This window comes from Schistocerca cancellata, chromosome 3 (assembly GCF_023864275.1).
Source record: "Schistocerca cancellata isolate TAMUIC-IGC-003103 chromosome 3, iqSchCanc2.1, whole genome shotgun sequence".
Classification (NCBI taxonomy): domain Eukaryota; kingdom Metazoa; phylum Arthropoda; class Insecta; order Orthoptera; family Acrididae; genus Schistocerca; species Schistocerca cancellata.
The window spans coordinates 411,792,862-411,812,625 of NC_064628.1; the positions used below are offsets into that span (position 1 = coordinate 411,792,862).

At 39.4% G+C, this 19,764-nt stretch overlaps 1 protein-coding gene across 2 annotated transcripts in view; it reads left to right on the forward strand.

The window, feature by feature from the left end:
• LOC126175160 (clathrin interactor 1) overlaps window positions 1–19,764 on the forward strand; it is a 201,940-nt gene that overhangs the window by 61,195 nt on the left and 120,981 nt on the right. For both annotated transcript variants that reach the window (XM_049921744.1, XM_049921745.1), the window contains exon 7: window positions 11,947–12,160. In XM_049921744.1, coding sequence (XP_049777701.1) covers window positions 11,947–12,160 — 214 coding nt within the window. The remainder of the gene's footprint in view (window positions 1–11,946; window positions 12,161–19,764) is intronic.

The following is a 19,764-nucleotide window of genomic DNA, read 5'->3' on the forward strand; positions in this document are numbered from 1 at the left end:
ACATCAATCTGTAGTGGCTGAAATTAACACAACCCTGAATGGTTCCTGGTAAGATAACGTCTGTAATCCACATCTGGAGAGAACTTGGCCCTGTGGTACATGGATTGCAGAGTATTCAAAATTATAAAATTTTACAGTGCTAGTGACGTACTGATTATTTGCTTATTGGAGTAATAAAAAATCTACTCACCAAGTGGGAGAAGGAGAACACAAATATAAAGGTATTTAAGATTTGTAGGCTTTCAGAGCCAGTGGCTCCTCATCCTGGCAGACGGGTTGAAGGGGAAGGAAGATGGGTGAAGGAAAAGGACTGGTGAGATTTAAAAGTGGTGAGAGTTCACAAAAAGTTGACCAGAACCCTGGGTCAGGGGAGACTTACCAAATGGGGCGAGAAGGAAAGGCTGCTTTTCATCTTCATTGATATACTAATTATTTTGTCACATTTTAACCAGCTATATTAAATGTTATAACATGAGAGCAATAGTTAGGTTACTACATGCCTTTCTGTGTAATTTTTGTTAATAGTGAGGCACTTGTGATAGAATTTTTCAGTAATTTGGGTTTACATGTGGCATATTCCTGCTTTGCATAGGCCAAGACTTCAGTGATCATTATTATTAGCTACTTGACATCCACCACTGGATGAAAGCCTGCTTCTGGGGGTGCCCTGTGCATTACTGCCTTCAGCTGCATGTGTTTTTATTACTTTTTCTTGCTTTTTGAATGTCATACGCCCACCATCCATCAGGTCATCATCTTTGTCTTTTCTTTCTCTTGTGATCCAACAAATAATTCCCTTAGTCCATCTATTCACCTGGCAACTTGTCCCACCATTCCAATTTAATTTTCACCAATGTTATAGTTACATGTTGATCTCTAGTATGTTGCTTGACCCATTTGTTTGCTTTTCTCTCTCTCCTAGTCTTTTCCAACATGCATTTTTTCTTTGCTCACTGAGCTTCTCTTGATTTAGATAGTTTCAACACTGAAGGTCCAGATCTCACTGCTGTAAGTAAAAACTGGCAATACACAGTGATTGTAAACTTTTCTTTTCAGACCAATAAGAAGTTTATTTTTTAAAAGCTCATATTGTTCATTAGAAGCAACCAGAGAAAGTTTTACTCTTTAATTTGTTTTTTGCTATCCATGGAGTCATTGTCTTAATCTTCCATAAATAAAAAATATATATGTCTTATGACTTCGTCAGTTTATACTATGTTCTGGTAAATACGTTGATTACAAATTTAGTCCTATGCTAATTAATTTTCTAGACCATTTCCACGTTTGCCCTATCAAGTTCTCCCATTTGTTATCCGTACTAGAGGCAAACAGTACAGTATCATCACCAAAACAAAAGTGGTTCATTTATGTTGCCTTAAAATATATTCCTTCTTCATTTTACTGGTTTAAGGACCTGAAACTTTCTTTAAAACTGCCAACGATAGTTTTGGTGATGCAAACTTTTGCATATGACTTCTTTCATTTCTGAATTTCTGCCCTGAGGGAGCCCCCATTTGGAGTAGGCAGCATCATGGCAGATATACGGTGTCATGTAAAGACCATAGTTGTCAGCTGGTGGTTGGAAGGATTGCCAGACAGTCCTTTCAGACTGAGAACAATTCATTGCAGATTATTGTGACCACATGTACAGTCCATAAAGTAAGAGCGTGATCGGCATTACACACATATGATAAAAGATATTACAGCCCGATGAAGGTAACCTTTGTCCTCCATGCAACATCCATAGAGAATTAGTTTACTTTCAATTCTTGACTGAGATACACAAGAAGAAACATGAGTACAGTTTATACATTGCATTTATCAAAGATGTTTGATGCCGACTGCCAAATGTTGGTTCATCAACAAAAATGAAGATTGGATACTGCAGGAGAACAATGATACAGAGCACTGAAGCAGGCATTGCAGCGACTGGAATAGGGATAAAAGTGTGCAGGTACTGGATTGGTCTTCACAGTCAGCTGATGCTAATCCTGTTAAAAATGTATTGTCTTACATCAAAAAGAAGTTGCAAGGAAAAATGATCTCCACTTTGAAACAGCTGTTGACACAAATTCAATGCATTTAGAGGTGTCTTCCGCATAAATATGCAGAAAACTTAGTTTCAAGCATGCATTGGAGATGACAAGCAATTGCCAACACTTTAGGTGACTGGACATATTAATTGTAATTGCATTTTCTTTTGTTCATATATTATCTATGTACAAGGTTTGTTCAAAAAATTCTGGAACTTTGTGTACAAAATTTTTCTGCACTTACCTTTTACTTATTATGTATGGTCTCGTTCCAAATGCTCTCCTCCACAATTGAAACACCACTCCCAACACTGTTTCCTTTTCTTTTGTTACAAATTTCCACCCTTTCAGTGGGGTTCTGCAGGTCTGAAGAGTATGGGGGATGAAGCAGCACAGTGGTTTTTTCCCCCCAATCGTCTCACACCAACAGGGATGAATGTGCGGGTGCGTTGTGATGCAAGAGCCATGAATTGTCTCACCACATTTCAGGCCATTTCTTTCTCACATTTGCTCACAGGCATCGCAACACATCCCATAGCATTGTCGATTAACAGATTGTCCCCGTGGCATGAATTTGTGTTGGACCAATTCTAAGAAAATTGTCAGCATGCTTTGACATGTGATCAGATCTGATAAGCTTTTTTTGGTCTTGGAGAATCTTTCCCCACCCGTTGTGAATATTGAACCATGGTCTCAACATCATAACTATAGACCCAAGTCTCATCACCAGTTATGATTCCCTTAAGTGACATCTTGTTCTCATTTGCATGATCCAAAAGCTCTTCACAGACTGCAAGGCGAAGATCTTTCTCATCTTGTCTCGTGAGCTGTGGGTCGAACTTGGTGGCAACATGATACATTCCAGAGATGCTGTGTTAGGATTTTATGACATGATCCAACTGAAAGGTTACATTCTTCTGCAATCTTTTGGACAGACAATCTTAGATTGGCATGCACAATTTTGTTTATGTTCATGACGTGAGTGTCATCAGTAGATATGTAAGGGCATCCTTAGCCAGGGTCATCGTTAACTTCTGTCCAGCCATTTTTAAACCATGCGAACCATTTGTAACACCAAGTATGGCTTAAGCACTCATCACTGTAGGCTTTCTGAGTCATTTGGTGTGCCTCTGTAAAGGTTTTCTTCAGTTTCATGAAAAATTTAATGCGTGCACATTGCTCCTCTAACTCTGCCATCTCAGAATTTGCAAAGTGTGGCACACGATATTCTACTCAATACAACACTAAACAGTAACAGACATAAAACAATGAAACTTCTGCCAGTTTCACATTAAATACAGATGTGTGCGGGGATGCCAACTGCATTTTGCTCCAACACACTATTGATGCGAAATTACAAATGTTCCAGAATTTCTTGAACAGACATATGTATGTTTTAGTTTGTTGTCAAATACATTTTCCCAACCACGGTCATACTTAACAGACTGAAGTTACCCTCCTTGACCATTGCATGGAAGGAATGCAAAACAAGTCCACTTGCAGACACTTTGTCCTGTCAGTTCCTGTTTTGAGGAAGGTCCTTTCTCTCTACTAAGCCAATGTACTTTGTGGAGAAACAATTAGGTAACTCTCTCTTTCCTTGGTAAATCACAGTGTTCCATCTCAATTGAGGTGGCAAATTCTTCCCAGTCTCAGGTGTATTCTGTTGTTCACAACTTGCTGATGTATTTGGTACCAAAACACCGTGCAGGATTTAATTTTTCGCTGGGCCTAACACATGATGGATGAACTACTACACAGTCGCTTGGAGAGGTGGTGAGGGATCCACTTCATTTGTTGTGTATGTTACAGTCTGATAGGCAACAATGTTGATACTGCAACATTAATGCTCACTTTTGAGGGGGATTCACTTCCAGGAAGGTTAAAATCATGGTTTACCACGGAGACATGAAGCCATATTTCCCACCTCCATCATGGCGCATCAGATGCCAGCTCTTCAGGCACGTGTGTTCCCGATGTACATGCGACCAATTTGTGGAGATGATAGTCACTCACTTCACCAAAATTCACTGTGGGTGCGCTACCAGCTGTCTGTGCAAATTGTGGGAATGACCAGTTTCCTCCATCCCTGAAGTATGCTGCACAGTTAAGGAACACAAAATAAAGGAGCTGAAGAAGCCATATCACCTCTCACATTTTGAGGCTCGGAAACTAAACATGATAGTTTATACCATCTCTCCATGATACCGACTTTGCCACTACTGCTGCCAGGTCTTCAGTAGTACCAGGTTCACTTAATCGATTGTTTGGTAGCTCCAGTAGTAAATTATACCCGAGGGTGATAGGCACTTCACTCTTGTGCTTGCTTCAGCACTTTCTTTGAGAACCATTTCCAACTCGTGGCCGGAGAAGCATTCTCCTCCTCCTCCTCCTCCTCCTCCTCCTCCAGTGTTTGCTGACGACAGGAGTCCCTTTCAGTAACCTTCTTCTGTCAAACTTACAGACCAGTGCCTGCTCCTAAATCCACAGTGAATATCCTCTTACAAGTTTCTGGACTGCAAAAAAACAGCAAAACAGAAAAAGAAGAAATCTCGGAGGGTGTGCTACTCTGATGACCTCGGAGACACCAGATGTCCCCCTTCCTATCGGACACTGAACTGATGGTCTTCGACATTGTTCCACCCTCACCTGTGATAGACAGTGATCCTGGAGCATGACCCCTCTTCCTGGCCATTTCTACCTGACCAGAACACACTTAACATAATTCAGTGGATCAGCAGTGGATTTACTGTCACCTGACAGAACTGCAACAATTAGTTTCTTCCTGTACTGCAACCTGCGCTCTGTGTTGGTCTCAGTAAATAAGTTCCACTGACAACCGTTCTCTAATTCTTCAAGGTTCCTATTCATTCTGTCATAACCTTACTGTTCTTGGGAGAGCATCTGGAGAGGTCTTTACATTGATTCATACAAGTGTCATCAGTGAGTGGATTCCCCTCTGTACCACACAGGAAGCAACAATGAACCAAGTGTGAATGACCCCAGCGATCACTTTTTGTAATGTTCATTTACTACTAGGCAGATTACTTACACATCTTAATATGGTCACCTTAACCCAACAGTTTGCGGAACTGAACTACAATAATTTTGAATGTGTTCTATGTCCTCAAAACATCTTCTATGCAGCAAGAAGTTCTCTTTCCTAATACCATTGTTGTATTACACTTCTTGTTCCTGTTGCATGGAATTCTGTCTTCTGTAAATTTTAAGATGCATGTCAGCATAGTGAGTTGTTTTGTCCACCAGTCTTGCAGGGAAAACTAAATATGACTGTAAATCTGAATTGTGGTGGCTGTAGTTGGTCAGTCAAAACAATTTTTGTTATGCACTCCAGAGTCATGAAATTGGTAAGCTTTCTGGTATTGTTATTTTACAGGTGCTAAACTGCATTCTTCTCTGACCTGGCACTTAATTTATTTAATGTATTTTGGAAATGTCCTGGATTAATTTTCTCCACAATATGGGACAGAACACTTCTCTCCAGTCACTATGCTTGAAGATGGCTTGCTCCTTGCCTTGCTCTAAAGTGTGGTTTGTTATGTACATGACGTAGTCGAATGAAAACGAGACAGATGAGATGGGGGTGGGGGCTCCGGGCAAGTGCTCTGTGGGTTTCTTGCAAACTTTATTATATGTATACCGTATTTACTCGAATCTAAGCCGGACTTTTTTTCCAGTTTTTGTAATCCAAAAAACCGCCTGCGGCTTAGAATCGAGTGCAAAGTAAGCGGAAGTTCTGAAAAATGTTGGTAGGTGCCGCCACAACTAACTTGTGCCGTTGAATATATGTAGCGCTACACAAGCATGCTTTGCAGGCACAAAGATAAATACTGGCGCCAAAACCTCTGTGTCATTAAAAAAAAAAAAAAAAAATGTAGAAGACGAGCTTTTTTTTCTCCACCTCGAGTTTCGACCACTGCATTTTCATACATTATCCAACGAAGTAAATACAAATTCCGTATTGTTCATCTTCGAATGTAGCAGCATTTCAATGTACTACGAAAATCCGACTGGCAAGACTGTTTGGGACGTTTTTCAATATGGCCAACTCTACATTCTGAATTTATTCCTACCTGTGAGAAGAGATGGTTGCTGATAGGAACTTGTATGAATTGTGAATCACATGCAGTGTTCTCCTCACCATAAGATTAATACAAATATAAACATTTTGCCATGTATTGTTTCGTGTTTGCTGCTATCTCATTTAAATCCTGTCTGCCTAATAAACTACGAAACTAGAGTGAGACAACGGCAAACACGGAAGAATATACATATCATGTCATGTTTATATTCGTATTATTATGCCTAATAGTGATACAGTCAGAAATGAAGCACGATAATTGGCTAGAGTTTTAAATCTAAGATGACTCTAATTTCTGTGCAGAATGTAATGTACTAAAGAGGCGTCTGCAAAGATTTTCAAACGGAGAAAAATTTTCAATGAACTCTCGTTCAGAACATCTTCTATCACACGCAGTCTTATCTTTTGGTTCTTGTTGATCATTATCAAAGAAAGCAGCAATGTGAGTAACAACAAATAGCAGTCTCTTGCCATTGTTTCGCCAATGAGACGATTCCTCTCTCTTTTATTTATTGTAAGCGACAGTAGCGCGCACAAAAGCAAGCCATGCCGCGAGCGGCGACAGGCCGTAAATACTCATTATCAGAATGCGACAAACAGTGCAGGACACAGTACAGTAATGCATTTTCAGCTTAGAGTGACGTAAACACCTATAACAAAGAGAATGGCACTTATCAGATCACAGAAAAATAAGCAATTGATTCAGACCAGGTGAAGCACGTGAAAAAGAAAGGGTACCGTATAAATATGGACGGGGCGCCTGACGCATAGCAATGGCTACTGGTAAAGCTTAACTGCTAAGCTCACGACTAGAACGAAACTACTGTAGCTGTATTGTCATTCATTCGACCTAAATTGTGTCTCATATTAAAATGGACCAACTTTGTTTCGATATGGAGGTGCGGCCTAAAACTTTTCTCTCCCCCTGAATTTCGAGTCTCAAATTTCAGGTGCCGCTTAGATTTGGGAACAATTTTTTTCCTTGATTTCGAGTCTCATTTTTCAGGTGCGGCTTAGATTCGAGTGCGTCTTAGATTTGAGTAAATACAGTAGGTGATGGTGATAATGATGGTTGTTGTTCCTGCTACTTCATGTGGCTCTATGGCCTGGTGCAAGTCTTCCTGTTGGATGCCACGTCGGCAACTTACGTGTCTCTAACCTACCCCAGTTATCCAACTGGGTAAAGTGCACCTATACTTTAACTTCACTCTGAACCAGGTATTGTTTCTGGTGACCCTTCAACAAAGTTGAGAAATGAAGGCTAGATTAAAAGGGAGATTGAAAATCCTGTGGGCCAACAGATTTGAACCTGCGACCACTGTTTTCAGGCATGTGCTTTACCGATAGGCATGTATATAAACACCTCATCTACTGGCTCTGACAATTGATTTTGAGTATGAAATTACACAACTTGTGGCCATATCTTTTGAGTGCATTGACTTACAAGCTTAAGTTTGTTAGACTGCTGAGGGTCTATAGCTGCTAGTACAGTATTTGACATAAATATCAGCTTCATACTCCTACCCGTTCCTGAGAAAAAGAAGTCTTAAGAGGTGGACAGATAGACAGATGGACAAAAATTGACAAAAAAAAGACATGATATAATCATTACGAATCGTGAATCTTGCCTCAGCTATGCAGAAAGTCACTCCACATGGGCAACCACAATGGAAGGTTATCTTTTGAGAGGCCAGACAAATGTGTGATTCCTGAAAATGGGCAGCAGCTGCAGCCTTTACAGTAGTTGCAGGAGCAACAGTCTAGTTGTTTAAATGACCTGGCCTTGTAACATCAGCCAGAATGGCCATGCTAGTCTGGTATAGTGAATGGCTGAAAGAAAGGGGAAACTACTGCCATAATTTTTTCCAAGGGCATACAGCTCTACTGTTTGGTTAAATATTAGCATCCTCATGGGTAAAATATTCAGGAGGTAATGTTGTCCCCCTACCCGTTCGGATCTCCAGATACGTGAGAGTATGTCATCATCAGGAGAAACAAAACTGGTATTCTATGGATTGAAGCTTGGGATGTTAGATTCCTTAATCACATAGGTACATTAGAAAATTTCAAAAGGGAAATGGATAGGTGAAAGTTCAATATAGTGGGCGTTAGTGAAGTTTGGCGGCAGGAAGAACAGGACTTCCGGTGAGGTGAATACAGGGCTATAAATAGAAAATCAAACAGGAGTAATTCAGGAGTAGGTTTACTAGTGAAAGAGAAAATAGGAATGTGCAGGTATGCAACTATGAACAGGATAGTGAATGCATTATGATAGCCAAGATAGACATGAAGAACACACCCATCACAGTAGTATACGTTTATGTGCCAACTAGCTCCATAGATGAAGAAAGATTGTAGAAATGTATGACGAGATAAAATAAATTATTCAGATAGTTAAGGAAGGTGAAAATTTAATACTGATTGGGGACTGGAATTAGGAAAAGGAAGAGAAGGAAAAAATGTAGGTGGAATATGAACTGGGGGGGGGGGGGGGGGGGGGGGGAGAGAAGGAATGGAGGAGGAAGCCAACTGGTAGAATTTTGCACAGAGCTTAATTTAATCATTGCCAACATTTGGTTTAAAAATCATAAAAGAAGGTTGTATACATGGAATAGACCTGGAGACTTCAGAAGGTTTCAGGTTCATGATATAATGGTAAGACAGAGATTTCAGAACCAGATATTTAATTGCAAGAATTTTACAGGGGAGGATGTGGATGCTGGTTGATTATTGGTTATGAGCTGTAGATTACAACTGAAGAAATTTCAAGAACTTGGGTATTAAGGAGATAGGACATGGCTAGGTTGAAAAAAAACCAGAGGTGGTCGAAGTTTCAGAGCAAGTATTAGGTGATTGAGTAGAATAGGGGAAAGGAATACAGTAGATGATGAATGGATGGCTGAGAGAGATGAAATCATTAAGGCAGCAGAGGATCAAATAGTTAAAAAGATCACACCAAGTACAAATCCTTGGATAACACAGGAGATATTGAATTTAAGTAAAGAAAGGAGAAAATTTAAAAATGCAACAAATAAATTTGGTGAAAGGGAATGCAAATGTATAAAATGAGAGACTGATAGGAAGTGCAAAATGACTAAGCAGGAATGGCCAGAGAACAATTGTAAGAATGTATATGCATATATCTCTAGGGGAAATTAAAGAGACCATTTGAAGAAAAGAGAACCACCTGTATGAGTATCAAGAGTTCAGGTGGAAAACCAACCCTACGCAAAGAAGGGAGAGCAGAAGGGTGAAGGAGTATATAATGTGTCTATACAAGGGAGATGTACTTGAAGGCAATATTGTGGAAATGTAAGAGGGCATAGATGAAGATGAGCTGGGAGGTATGACACAGCGAGAATAATTTGACAGAGCGCTGACAGACCTAAGTCAAAATGAGACAACATTCCATCAGAATTACTGGTAGCGTTCGGAGAGCCAGCCATTACAAAACTCTTCTATCTGGTGAGTAAGATGTGTGAGACAAGCGAAATACCCTCAGACTTCAAGAAGAATCTAGTAATTCCAATTCCAAAGAAAGCATTTTCTGACAGGTGTGAAAATTACTGAACTTGCAGTTTAATAAGTCATGGCTGTAAAATACTAATGCAGTTTCTTCACAGAAGAATGGAAAAACTGGTGGAAGGAGACCTTGAGGAAGACCCATTTGGATTCTGTAGAAGTGTAGGAACACATGAGGCAGTACTAATGCTACAACTTATCTTAGAAGATAGGTTAAGGAAAAACAAACCAACATTGTAGCATTTGTAGACTTGGAGGATACTTTTGACCATGTTGACTAGAATACTCTGAAATTCTGAAGATAGCAGGGGTAAAATACAGGGCACAAAAGGCTGTTTACAACTTGTACAGAAACAAAACAGTGATTGCAAGTGCAACAAGAATAGTGGAGTGTAATTGAATGAAATCAGGTTATGCTGATGGAATTAGAGATGAGACGCTAAAGGTATTAGATGAGTTTTGCTATTCAGACAGCAAAAAGAGAGAGAGAGAGAGAGAGAGAGAGAGAGAGAGAGAGAGAGAGAGGGAGGGAGAGAGAGAATGAAGTAGAGGGGTTATAAAACGTAGACTAACAGTGGCAAGAAAAGCATCTCTGAAGAAGGAAACTTGTTAGCATTCAATGTAGATTTAAGTGTTAGGAATCCTTTTTGAAAGTATTTGTCTGGAGTGTAGCCATGTATGGAAGTGAAACATGAACGATAATTAGTTTGGACAAAAAGAAAATAGAAGCTTTTGAAATGTGGTGCTACAGAAGAATGTTGAAGATTTGGTGGGTAGATCATGTAACTAATGAGAAGCTACAGAATAAAATTGGAAGAAAAGAAATTTGTGGCACAGACTGACTAGAAGAAGGGATTGGTTGATAGGACACATTCCAGGACATCAAGGGATCATGAGTTTAGTATTGCAAATGGAAGTGTGGTGGGTAAAAACAATAGAGGGAGACGAAGAGATGAATACAATAAGCAGATTCAGAAGAATGTAAGTTGCAGCAGTTATTCAGAGACGAAAAGGTTTTAACAAAATAGAGGAACATGGAGAGCTGCAGAAGAAGAAGAAGAAGAAGAAGAAGGTGGTGGTGGTGGTGGTGGTGGTGGTGGTGACGATGACGACACAATTACAAATTAACAATTTTTTGATCTTTTTATTTTTTTTTTTCCTTTACTTGTACTATGATGCCTGCTTTCTGTTAAATTTTCAAAATTGTAGGTCAGTGGAAAGCACCTATAGGTTTTGATGAGTGAATTTGCAACTATCAAAATAGGTGATGTAAATGACCATATCTTTTGAGTGCATTGACTTAGAAGCTTAAATTTTATATACTGCAAATGGACTACAGATATTAGTACGTGACATAAATTTCAGTGTGATACCCTCTACTCATTCCGGAAGAAAAAGGGGCATTTAATAGTTGGATGGACGGATGGACAGACAACAAAGTAATCCTGTAAGGGTTCTGTTTTTACTGATTGAGGAACTTAACCATAAAAAATAAGTAACCTGTTTATTATTTCAGAAGTAAGTACCATAATTGTGAATACATATATCCCCACCGAGAGACAAGGCGATTAGTGCCTTCATGGAAAAATGTTTGTGGTAGCTTGTGGGTGGAACCGTGAGTGTACTCAGGTGTTGTGCACCTTTTCATGTGAAGCAAATTGACGGCAACATGTGGAGGTTATATCAACTATGCTGCAGAAATTTTGCTGGGAAGTTCTTACACACACTCCATATAGTGTTGGTATGTCCACATGTGGTTTCCATATTTTTGGTACACTGTAGAAAGACATTTGCGACTGTCAATTTACTTCACGGCTGTCAATTTACTTCAGACAAAGAGATGTATGACCGGCTACCGTCATGGTTCCTTACACAACCGCAACATGTTTCCATGAAGGTGTTGACCATCTTGTCTTACAGTGGTATAAATGTATGAACAGTTATGGTAAGTGCTTTTGAAGTAATCAACAGATTACTTACTAATTCCATCTGTCTTATTTTGGTTTGGCTGTTCCTTATACTTTGTTCCTCTCTCTCCATGAAAGTTGAAATACACTAAATCTCTTCAACCCCCCCCCCCCCTCCCTCTTTTTCCTACCATGTTGTACTCATGTCTGCTGTGTTATCTAATTATCAATGTGCAGTCATTTAATATATTAGTCTGCTGCCACCATTACTCGATTTGGTGTGTGCGCGTGCTCCTGTGTGTGTGTGCGTGATAAATGTAGTCTAAAATAATGTAAGTTGTAAAATTGTTTGCTATGCTAATTTATATTCAACATTTTAAAGTGATGATGGTGAAAGGGAGGATTCGGATGGTGAAGGTAGACGGACAGGCCGTGAATACCGTGATAAGGACAGTGACAGTCTAGATTCTGGTGACCGTCGGTCCAACAGGCCAGCAAGTTCTCCAACAGCTGGGACACCTGTCCGTTCCAATAAGCCTATTAAGAGGATAGACCTGGGTGCAGCAGCACACTATGGCAAGGATTCAAACTCAGGGGTAAGATTATAACTGTTTATTAACAATATTATTAGCATTGATAAAAGTCAAGATAAAATACGGATGTAAACCACTGAAAACTATGAGCAGATTTTTAAAATAATTAAAATTGTCTGTAAAAGTTCTATGTTCAAACATAAAAGCCACCTCGTAAAGGAGTGCCTCTGTTAATGGTAGACGACAGTGAAAATAGAATAGTTTTTTAATAACTTTCTGATTAGGATTTACATGCAAATTGCAGCTGTTTACTTTTTCGCCTAGGATCAATGTGCATATTTTAGTAAGCTGTTTAGTGAGACGATATTCATTATGAATCTTGCAATAGAAATACACTGACGGGGAAAAAAAAAATCACGACACCAAGAAGGAATTGTCCAGTGTAAACATGTACATTTGTTCCTACATCTGAAAGATGATGTCTACTCAATTTTCACCCCAGTAGCATGAGTTTCGCTAGTAGTGCCACTGTGAGGATACAAATCAGATTTGCTTTAAATACATTCTGTAATGGTCATGAGCATTAGTTAAGTTTGAGATTAGACATGGTGAGTTGATGTTAGTAAAGAATGCCTTTAAGATGGCAAACACACCATTAACACCACCTTGCTGAGTTTGAATGAGGTCATGTAATAGGGCTCAGAGAAGCTTGATTTACCTTCTGCAATATTACAGAAAGACTTGGTGGGAACAAAGTCACTGTACATGATTGCTGGCAGCGGTAGTCGCAGGAATGTGTGGTCACAAGAACAGCCTTCAGATGGCCACATGGCATTTCTGAGAGGGAAGACCATCATATTTGGCATATGACTGGTGCATCGCACTGCCTCTGCAGCAGCAATTTGGATAACAGTTGGCACCGCAGTGTCACAAAACACTGTTACGAATTGATTACTTCAAGGACAGCTCCGAGCCCCATGCACTGTATTGTGCATTCCACTGATTCCAAACCACCATCATTTGTGACTTCAGTGGTGTCAAGTGAGAGCTCATTGGGTTGTAGGGTGAAGGTCTGTTGTGTTTTCCGATGAAATCTGTGTCTGTGTTGGTGCCAGTAATGGCCATGGATTGGTTATGAGGAGGCCAGTGATTCGACCTGTTGTGCTGCCATTCATGGACACCGTTCCCGGGGGTGTTTTCCAACAGGATAACATTTGCCCACATACTGCTGTTGTAACCCGACATGCTCTCTGCAGTGTTGACATGTTGACCTGGCTTTCTCGATCAGCAGATATATCTCCAATTGAGCACATGCGGGACATCATTGGATGACAACTCCAGCATCATCCACAACCAGTGTTAACTATTCCTGTATTGACTGACCAAGTGGAATAGCCATGGAACTGCATCCCACGAACAGACGTCTGGCACCTATACAACACAATGTATGCAAATCTGCATGCTTGTGTTCAACTGCTTATTAACGTACCAGCATTTCAATTTCCAAGAGCTTATCTCAGGCTTATATTAACCTGTGATCTCGCAATGTCGATCACTTCAGTAGTTACGTAGACAAATTTATTCCTTAAATTTCATTTCTTTATATTAATTACTTTTTGGTGTTGAGATAAGTTTCCTGTCTGTGTGTCAGCTTCTATTAATAAAAAAAGTGTTACATTATCCAACAGTGTTGCTGCTAATGTTTTGCACAGCACTTATTAGTGTTTTTGCTTTAATGAAAGTGTTTGATTAATGTTAACACACCGTACGGGCCAGGCTTGTGATAAATTCTTGTTATCTTTTGGCATCACACTCGGTTACATGTCATGCTTCGTCAAGTTCGCATCTCAAAATATATGTTCTTAAATATTAGGGACCCATTCCCACAAAATGTTTTCAAAACATAAATAATAAGGGCAATGAGTGTTGCATTTGAAAAATTTTCTTTCACTTGTTTGACTTTGGTCATTTCAATTTGTACATTTTGTGCAACAAAATAAATAATGGAAAAAACAGAGTTACTTTGATTAAAGGATTGGAATAGCTGAATCATTACTGCAGAATGTACCAAATCAGATCAAAAAGGACAAGGACAGGTATTGTGTGGAGGGTTACCAGAGACACTGCACGCAAAACATCAGGCCCATTTTCCTAAGCATATTGACCCAACAGCATCAGAGTGAAGGCCTTCAAGACTGTGTAAAGTCAGCATGAAAAATAAAAAAAACGTAGTGAAACAATGTGGGTGAAAAAAAGAGATGAAAGTTGCATGACATGTACCCATCTGTTTCGAATGATACCAATTCCTAGAAGGTTAGTGATTTATGTTGTTACTTTATGTAAGAGTGCTAATTATGTGAATTGTGAATGTATTCAGAAATTGGAGATAAGTGGTATGGATTTACATTAAATTGTATTGATTCATAGTATTTATTTTGTGGTATTTCTAACCCATTTAATACACGAGGCTGCAATTACTTATCAAATGTTACTGTTCTTGTGGTCTTCAATCCAAAGACTGGTTTTATGCAGTTCTCCACACTATTATGTCCTGTGCAATACTATTCATCTCCAAGTAACTACTGCAGCATACATCCTTCTGAATCTGCTTACTGTATTCATCTCTTGGCCTCCCTCTATGACTTTTACTCCCCACGCTTCCGTCCAGAGCTAAATTGGTGATCCCTTGATGTCTCAGAATGTGTGCTACCAACTGATCCCTTCTATTGGGGTTGTGCCACAAATTTCTCTTCTCCCCAGTTCTGTTCAGTGCTGCTTCATTAGGTACATGATTTATATCTCTAATCTTCAGCATTCTTCAGTTGCACCACATTTCAAAAGCTTGTATTCTCTTCTTGTCTAAACTGTATATTGTCCAACTTTCATTTCCTTACACTCCATACCAATACTTTCAGAAAACACTTGCTGATACAAATAGCAAAACTCATCTACTACTTTAAGTGTCACATTTCATAATCTAATTCCCTCAGCATCACCTGATTTAATTCAGCTACATTCGATTATCCTTGTTTTGCATTTGTTGATGTTTATCTTATAAACTCCTTTCAAGGCATTGTCCATTCATTCAGATGCTCTTCCAAATTCTTTGCCGTCTCTGACAGAGTTACTGTGGCTGCTCCCTGGACTTTAATTCCTACTCCAAATTTTTCTTTCAATTTCTTTACTGCTTGCTCAATATAGAGACTGAATAATATCGTGGATAGGCTACAATCCTGTATCACTCCCTTCTCCACCACTGCTTTCATTTCATGCCCCTTGACTCTTATAACTGCCACCTGGTTTCTGTGCAAACTGTAAACAGCCTTTGCTCCTTATATTTTACGCCTGCCATCTTTATAATTTGAAAGATATATTCCAGTCGATATTGTCAAAATGTTTCTCTAATTCTACAAATGATATAAATGAAGATTTGTTTTTTCCTTAATCTATCTCTATTGAGAAGTCATAGGGTCAGTATTGCGTAACGTGTCTCTAAATTTCACTGGAATCTAAACTGATCTTTCCTGGTGTCAGCTTCTACCAGTTTTTCCATTATTCTTCTTTAAAGAACTTGTGTCTCATACATCTTGCTCACCAGCTGGAAGAGTTTTGTCATGGCTGGCTCTCCCAAGGCAATCAGTAGCTCTAATGAAATGTTGTCTACTCCAGGGGCCTGGTTTCGACTTAGATCTTTCAGTGCTTTGTCAAATTCTTCATGCAGTATAATATGTCCCATCTTCTCTTCATTTACATCCTCTTCCATTTCCATTAAATTGCCCTCAAGTACATCTCCCTTGTATAGTCCCTCTAGATAGTCCTTCCACGTTTCAGCTTGCCGTTCTTTGCTTTGGACTGGTTTCCCATCAGAGGTCTTGATATTCATAAAGGTGGTTCTCTTTTCTCCAAAGATCTCTTTAATTTCCCTGTAGGTGGCATCTGTCTTAACCCTAGTTACACATGCTTCTACATCCTTACATTTGTCCTCCAGATATTCCTGCTTAGACATTTTGCACTTCTTATGCATTTATCAACTATTTCTCAAAAGTAAACCAGTTGGATCTTATGCATATACTTACATTCCATAACTTGTATATGATTGGTACAACATTGGCCCGGTTTGCTGCATTGTGCATTGGCTCGAAGGCCTGGCGTTTACATTTTTGGCCCAGGCTCCTGGAACTTAAAACTTAAATCGCAGGTTAAGAGGTTAGTTAATGTCTAAAAGATGGCTAGGGGTTGTTTCCTTGTTTTTATTCGTTGTACTTAAGAGATTTTAGCAGTGTACCATTGCATTGCCTTCAGCAGTGGAGTTCTGTGCAGCATATTTACATATCCTGGTCACTTACATCTTTTCAGTCATTATTTTCTTGTTATTAGAAAGGTTGTTCCAGTGTTTTGTTGAGCATGTCAATTTCATGTAGGTCATATTTTTGCCAATATGGAGACTTGCTTATTTCTACATCCAGTAGTACATCTGGTGTTTCTTTTTTATACTTTGGATCTTCATTCTCTTGGCAGATTTAAGAGATGATCATATGGTACGTATGGAACGTGTGTACTCTTCCATTGTTATGGAAGCCCACTGAAATAGTGAGAAGCATTTGTTTAATTTTTGTGGAAAATTTCTTAATGTTCCATAAAACTAATGTTACTAAATATAATTAACCCTAGGACACCTAAGGGGGGGAGGGGGGAGGTTATTGAACCCACAATTTTTTTATGTCTCCTGCTTTTGCCTAAGTAACTTTCATACTACATATTCTGTTTGAGTTATTGTTTGTTGGCTATTTTATGAAACGTTAGTGCCAATATATTTTATAGAAAATTCCTGCTTTGAAAGTAAAAATAAATAAACTTATAAACTTACTATGGGTCCAACAATCTAACAATCCCCCCTCCCCCTCCCCTTAGGCTTCCATGCTATAGAAAATTTCCCTTAGTAGGATTTCGTATTTCTCATCTCTACAACAATGCAAGTTAATTTCTTGTTAGTTGGTATTCTTGGTTTTCACAACAATCGGTTTACTTTCAGAGGAAGTGATTGTTGATGTCAGTCAGCTGTTATTTATCTTGTAAACTTGCAGTGAGTTAGTGCAGTTCCCTACTGTTCACACCCAGACTTAGAAATGACTAAAATAATACGTGACTCATCTTTAGAAAGAGTTCTGAATGAAATTTTAGATGGAGATTCTGACTCGGGGAGTGAAAGTGGATATGAGGATGGTGTTATGGAGTATGATTCAGATCGAGAAAGTGATGTGGATGTTAGAGAAGATAAAGATAGCGCAGTTTCAGGTAGTGACCATCAGGATGTTATTGTGGCCAAGTCGAAGGAGGTACGTAACCACACAGCCTGGAATTCCTCGGACGTCTGTTGCTAATATAGTAAGAGAGTAGGCAGGAGTAACTCGAACTGGTTTTTGCCATTCACCTGGAGAAGCCTTGAAGTTACTTGTTTCGCCTGACATCATGGATGTTATAGTAAAACATTCAAATGAAGAGGCAGTTAGGCGAAATGTTACTTTGAGTAATGAGAAAGGATTGTATGCCTTTATAGGAATCCTGATACTTATGGGGGCAAATAAGGACAATTCTGTCAGTGTACACAATCTTTAGTCAGACTTAATGGGTCGGCCAGTTTACAAGGGTATTATGGCAAGAGAACGTTTCAAGGAACTTACTGCAATCATAAGGTTTGATGACAAAAGTACCCGCCAGCTAAGAAGGGAAGCAGACAAGTTCACAGCAATCCATGATGTTTTCAACAAATTGAATGATAGATTTCCACTACTGTATAAACCAGGGGTCCACCTCACCATTGATGACATGCTCAGCTTGTTTAGAGGGCGCTGCCCCTTCAAGGTATTTATGAAGGATAAATCGGGCATCCTTAGATGCATGATGTCCGATGCAGTTGACAGATACGTCTTCAATATGGAATCCTATGCAGGTAATGTTCAGAATTTGACGAAAGAAGAATGGGGTTCAGCAGCTGTCATCAAATGTCTGGTAGCACCTGTGATAAATACTGGTTGAAATATTACTACAGTCCGATACTACACATCGGTGGATTTGGCGGAAGAGTTATACCAAGACTACAAAGTTACTACAGTAGGAACTCTCCTGTCAAACAGGAAGCATATTCCAGACATAATGAAGAACACGTCAAATCGAGAGCTATATTCATCAATGTTCTTGTTCACAGACCCATCAACAGATAGGCCTCCAGCAACTTTGGTGTCCTACATGTTGTTGTTGTGGTCTTCAGTCCGGAGACTGGTTTGATGCAGCTCCCAGTACCTACTGCAACCTACATCCTTCTGAATCTGCTTGGTGTATTCATCTCTTGGTCTCCCTCTACGATTTTTACCCTCCACGCTGCCGTCCAATACTAAATTGGCGATCCCTTGATGCCTCAGAACATGTCCTACCAACCGATCCCTTCTTCTAGTCAAGTTGTGCCACAAACTTCTCTTCTCCCCAATCCTATTCAACACCTCCTCATTAGTTATGTGATCTACCCATCTAATCTTCAGCATTCTTCTGTAGCACCACATTTCGAAAGCTTCTTTTCTCTTCTTGTCTAAACTATTTATCATCCATGTTTCACTTCCATACATGGCTACACTCCATACAAATACTTTCAGACACGACTATCTAACACTTAAATAAATACTCAATGTTAACAAATTTCTCTTCTTCAGAAACGCTTTCCTTCCTATTGCCAGTCTACATTTTATATCCTCTCTACTTCGACCATCATCAGTTATTTTGCTCCCCAAATGGCAAAACTCCGTTGCTACTTTAAGTGTCTCATTTCCTAATCTAATACCCTCAGCATCACCTGACTTAATTTAACTACATTCCATTATCCTCATTTCGCTTTTGTTAATGTTCATCTTATATCCTCCTTTCAAGACACCATCCATTCCGTTCAACTGCTCTTCCATGTCCTTTGCTGTCTCTGACAGAATCACAATGTCATCGGCGAACCTCAAAGTTTTTATTTCTGCTCCATAGATTTTAATACCTACTCCGAATTTTTCTTTTGTTTCCTTCACTGCTTGCTCAATATACAAATTGAACATCATCGGGGAGAGGCTACAACCCTGTCTCACTCCCTTCCCAACCACTGCTTCCCTTTCATGCCCCTCAACTCTTATAACTGCCATTTGGTTTCTATACAAATTGTAAATATCCTTTCGCTCCCTATATTTTACCCCTGCCACCTTCAGAATTTGAAAGAGATTACTCCAGTCAATATTGTCAAAAGCTTTCTCTAAGTCTACAAATGCTAGAAACGTAGGTTTGCCTTTCCTTAATCTAGCTCCTAAGATAAGCGGTAGGGCCAGTATTGCCTCACGTGCTCCAATATTTCTACGGAATTCAAACTGATCTTTCCCAAGGTCGGCTTCTACTAGTTTTTCCATTCGTCTGTAAAGAATTCGCATTAGTATTTTGCAGCCGTGACTTATTAAACTGGTAGTTCGGTAATTTTCACTGCTTTCTTTGGGATTGGAATTATTATATTCTTCTTGGAGTCTGAGGGTATTTCGCCTGTCTCATACATCTTGCTCACCAGATGGTAGAGTTTTGTCAGGACTGGCTCTCCCAGGGCCGTCAGTAGTTCTAATGGAATGTTTTCTACTCCCGGGGCCTTGTTTCGA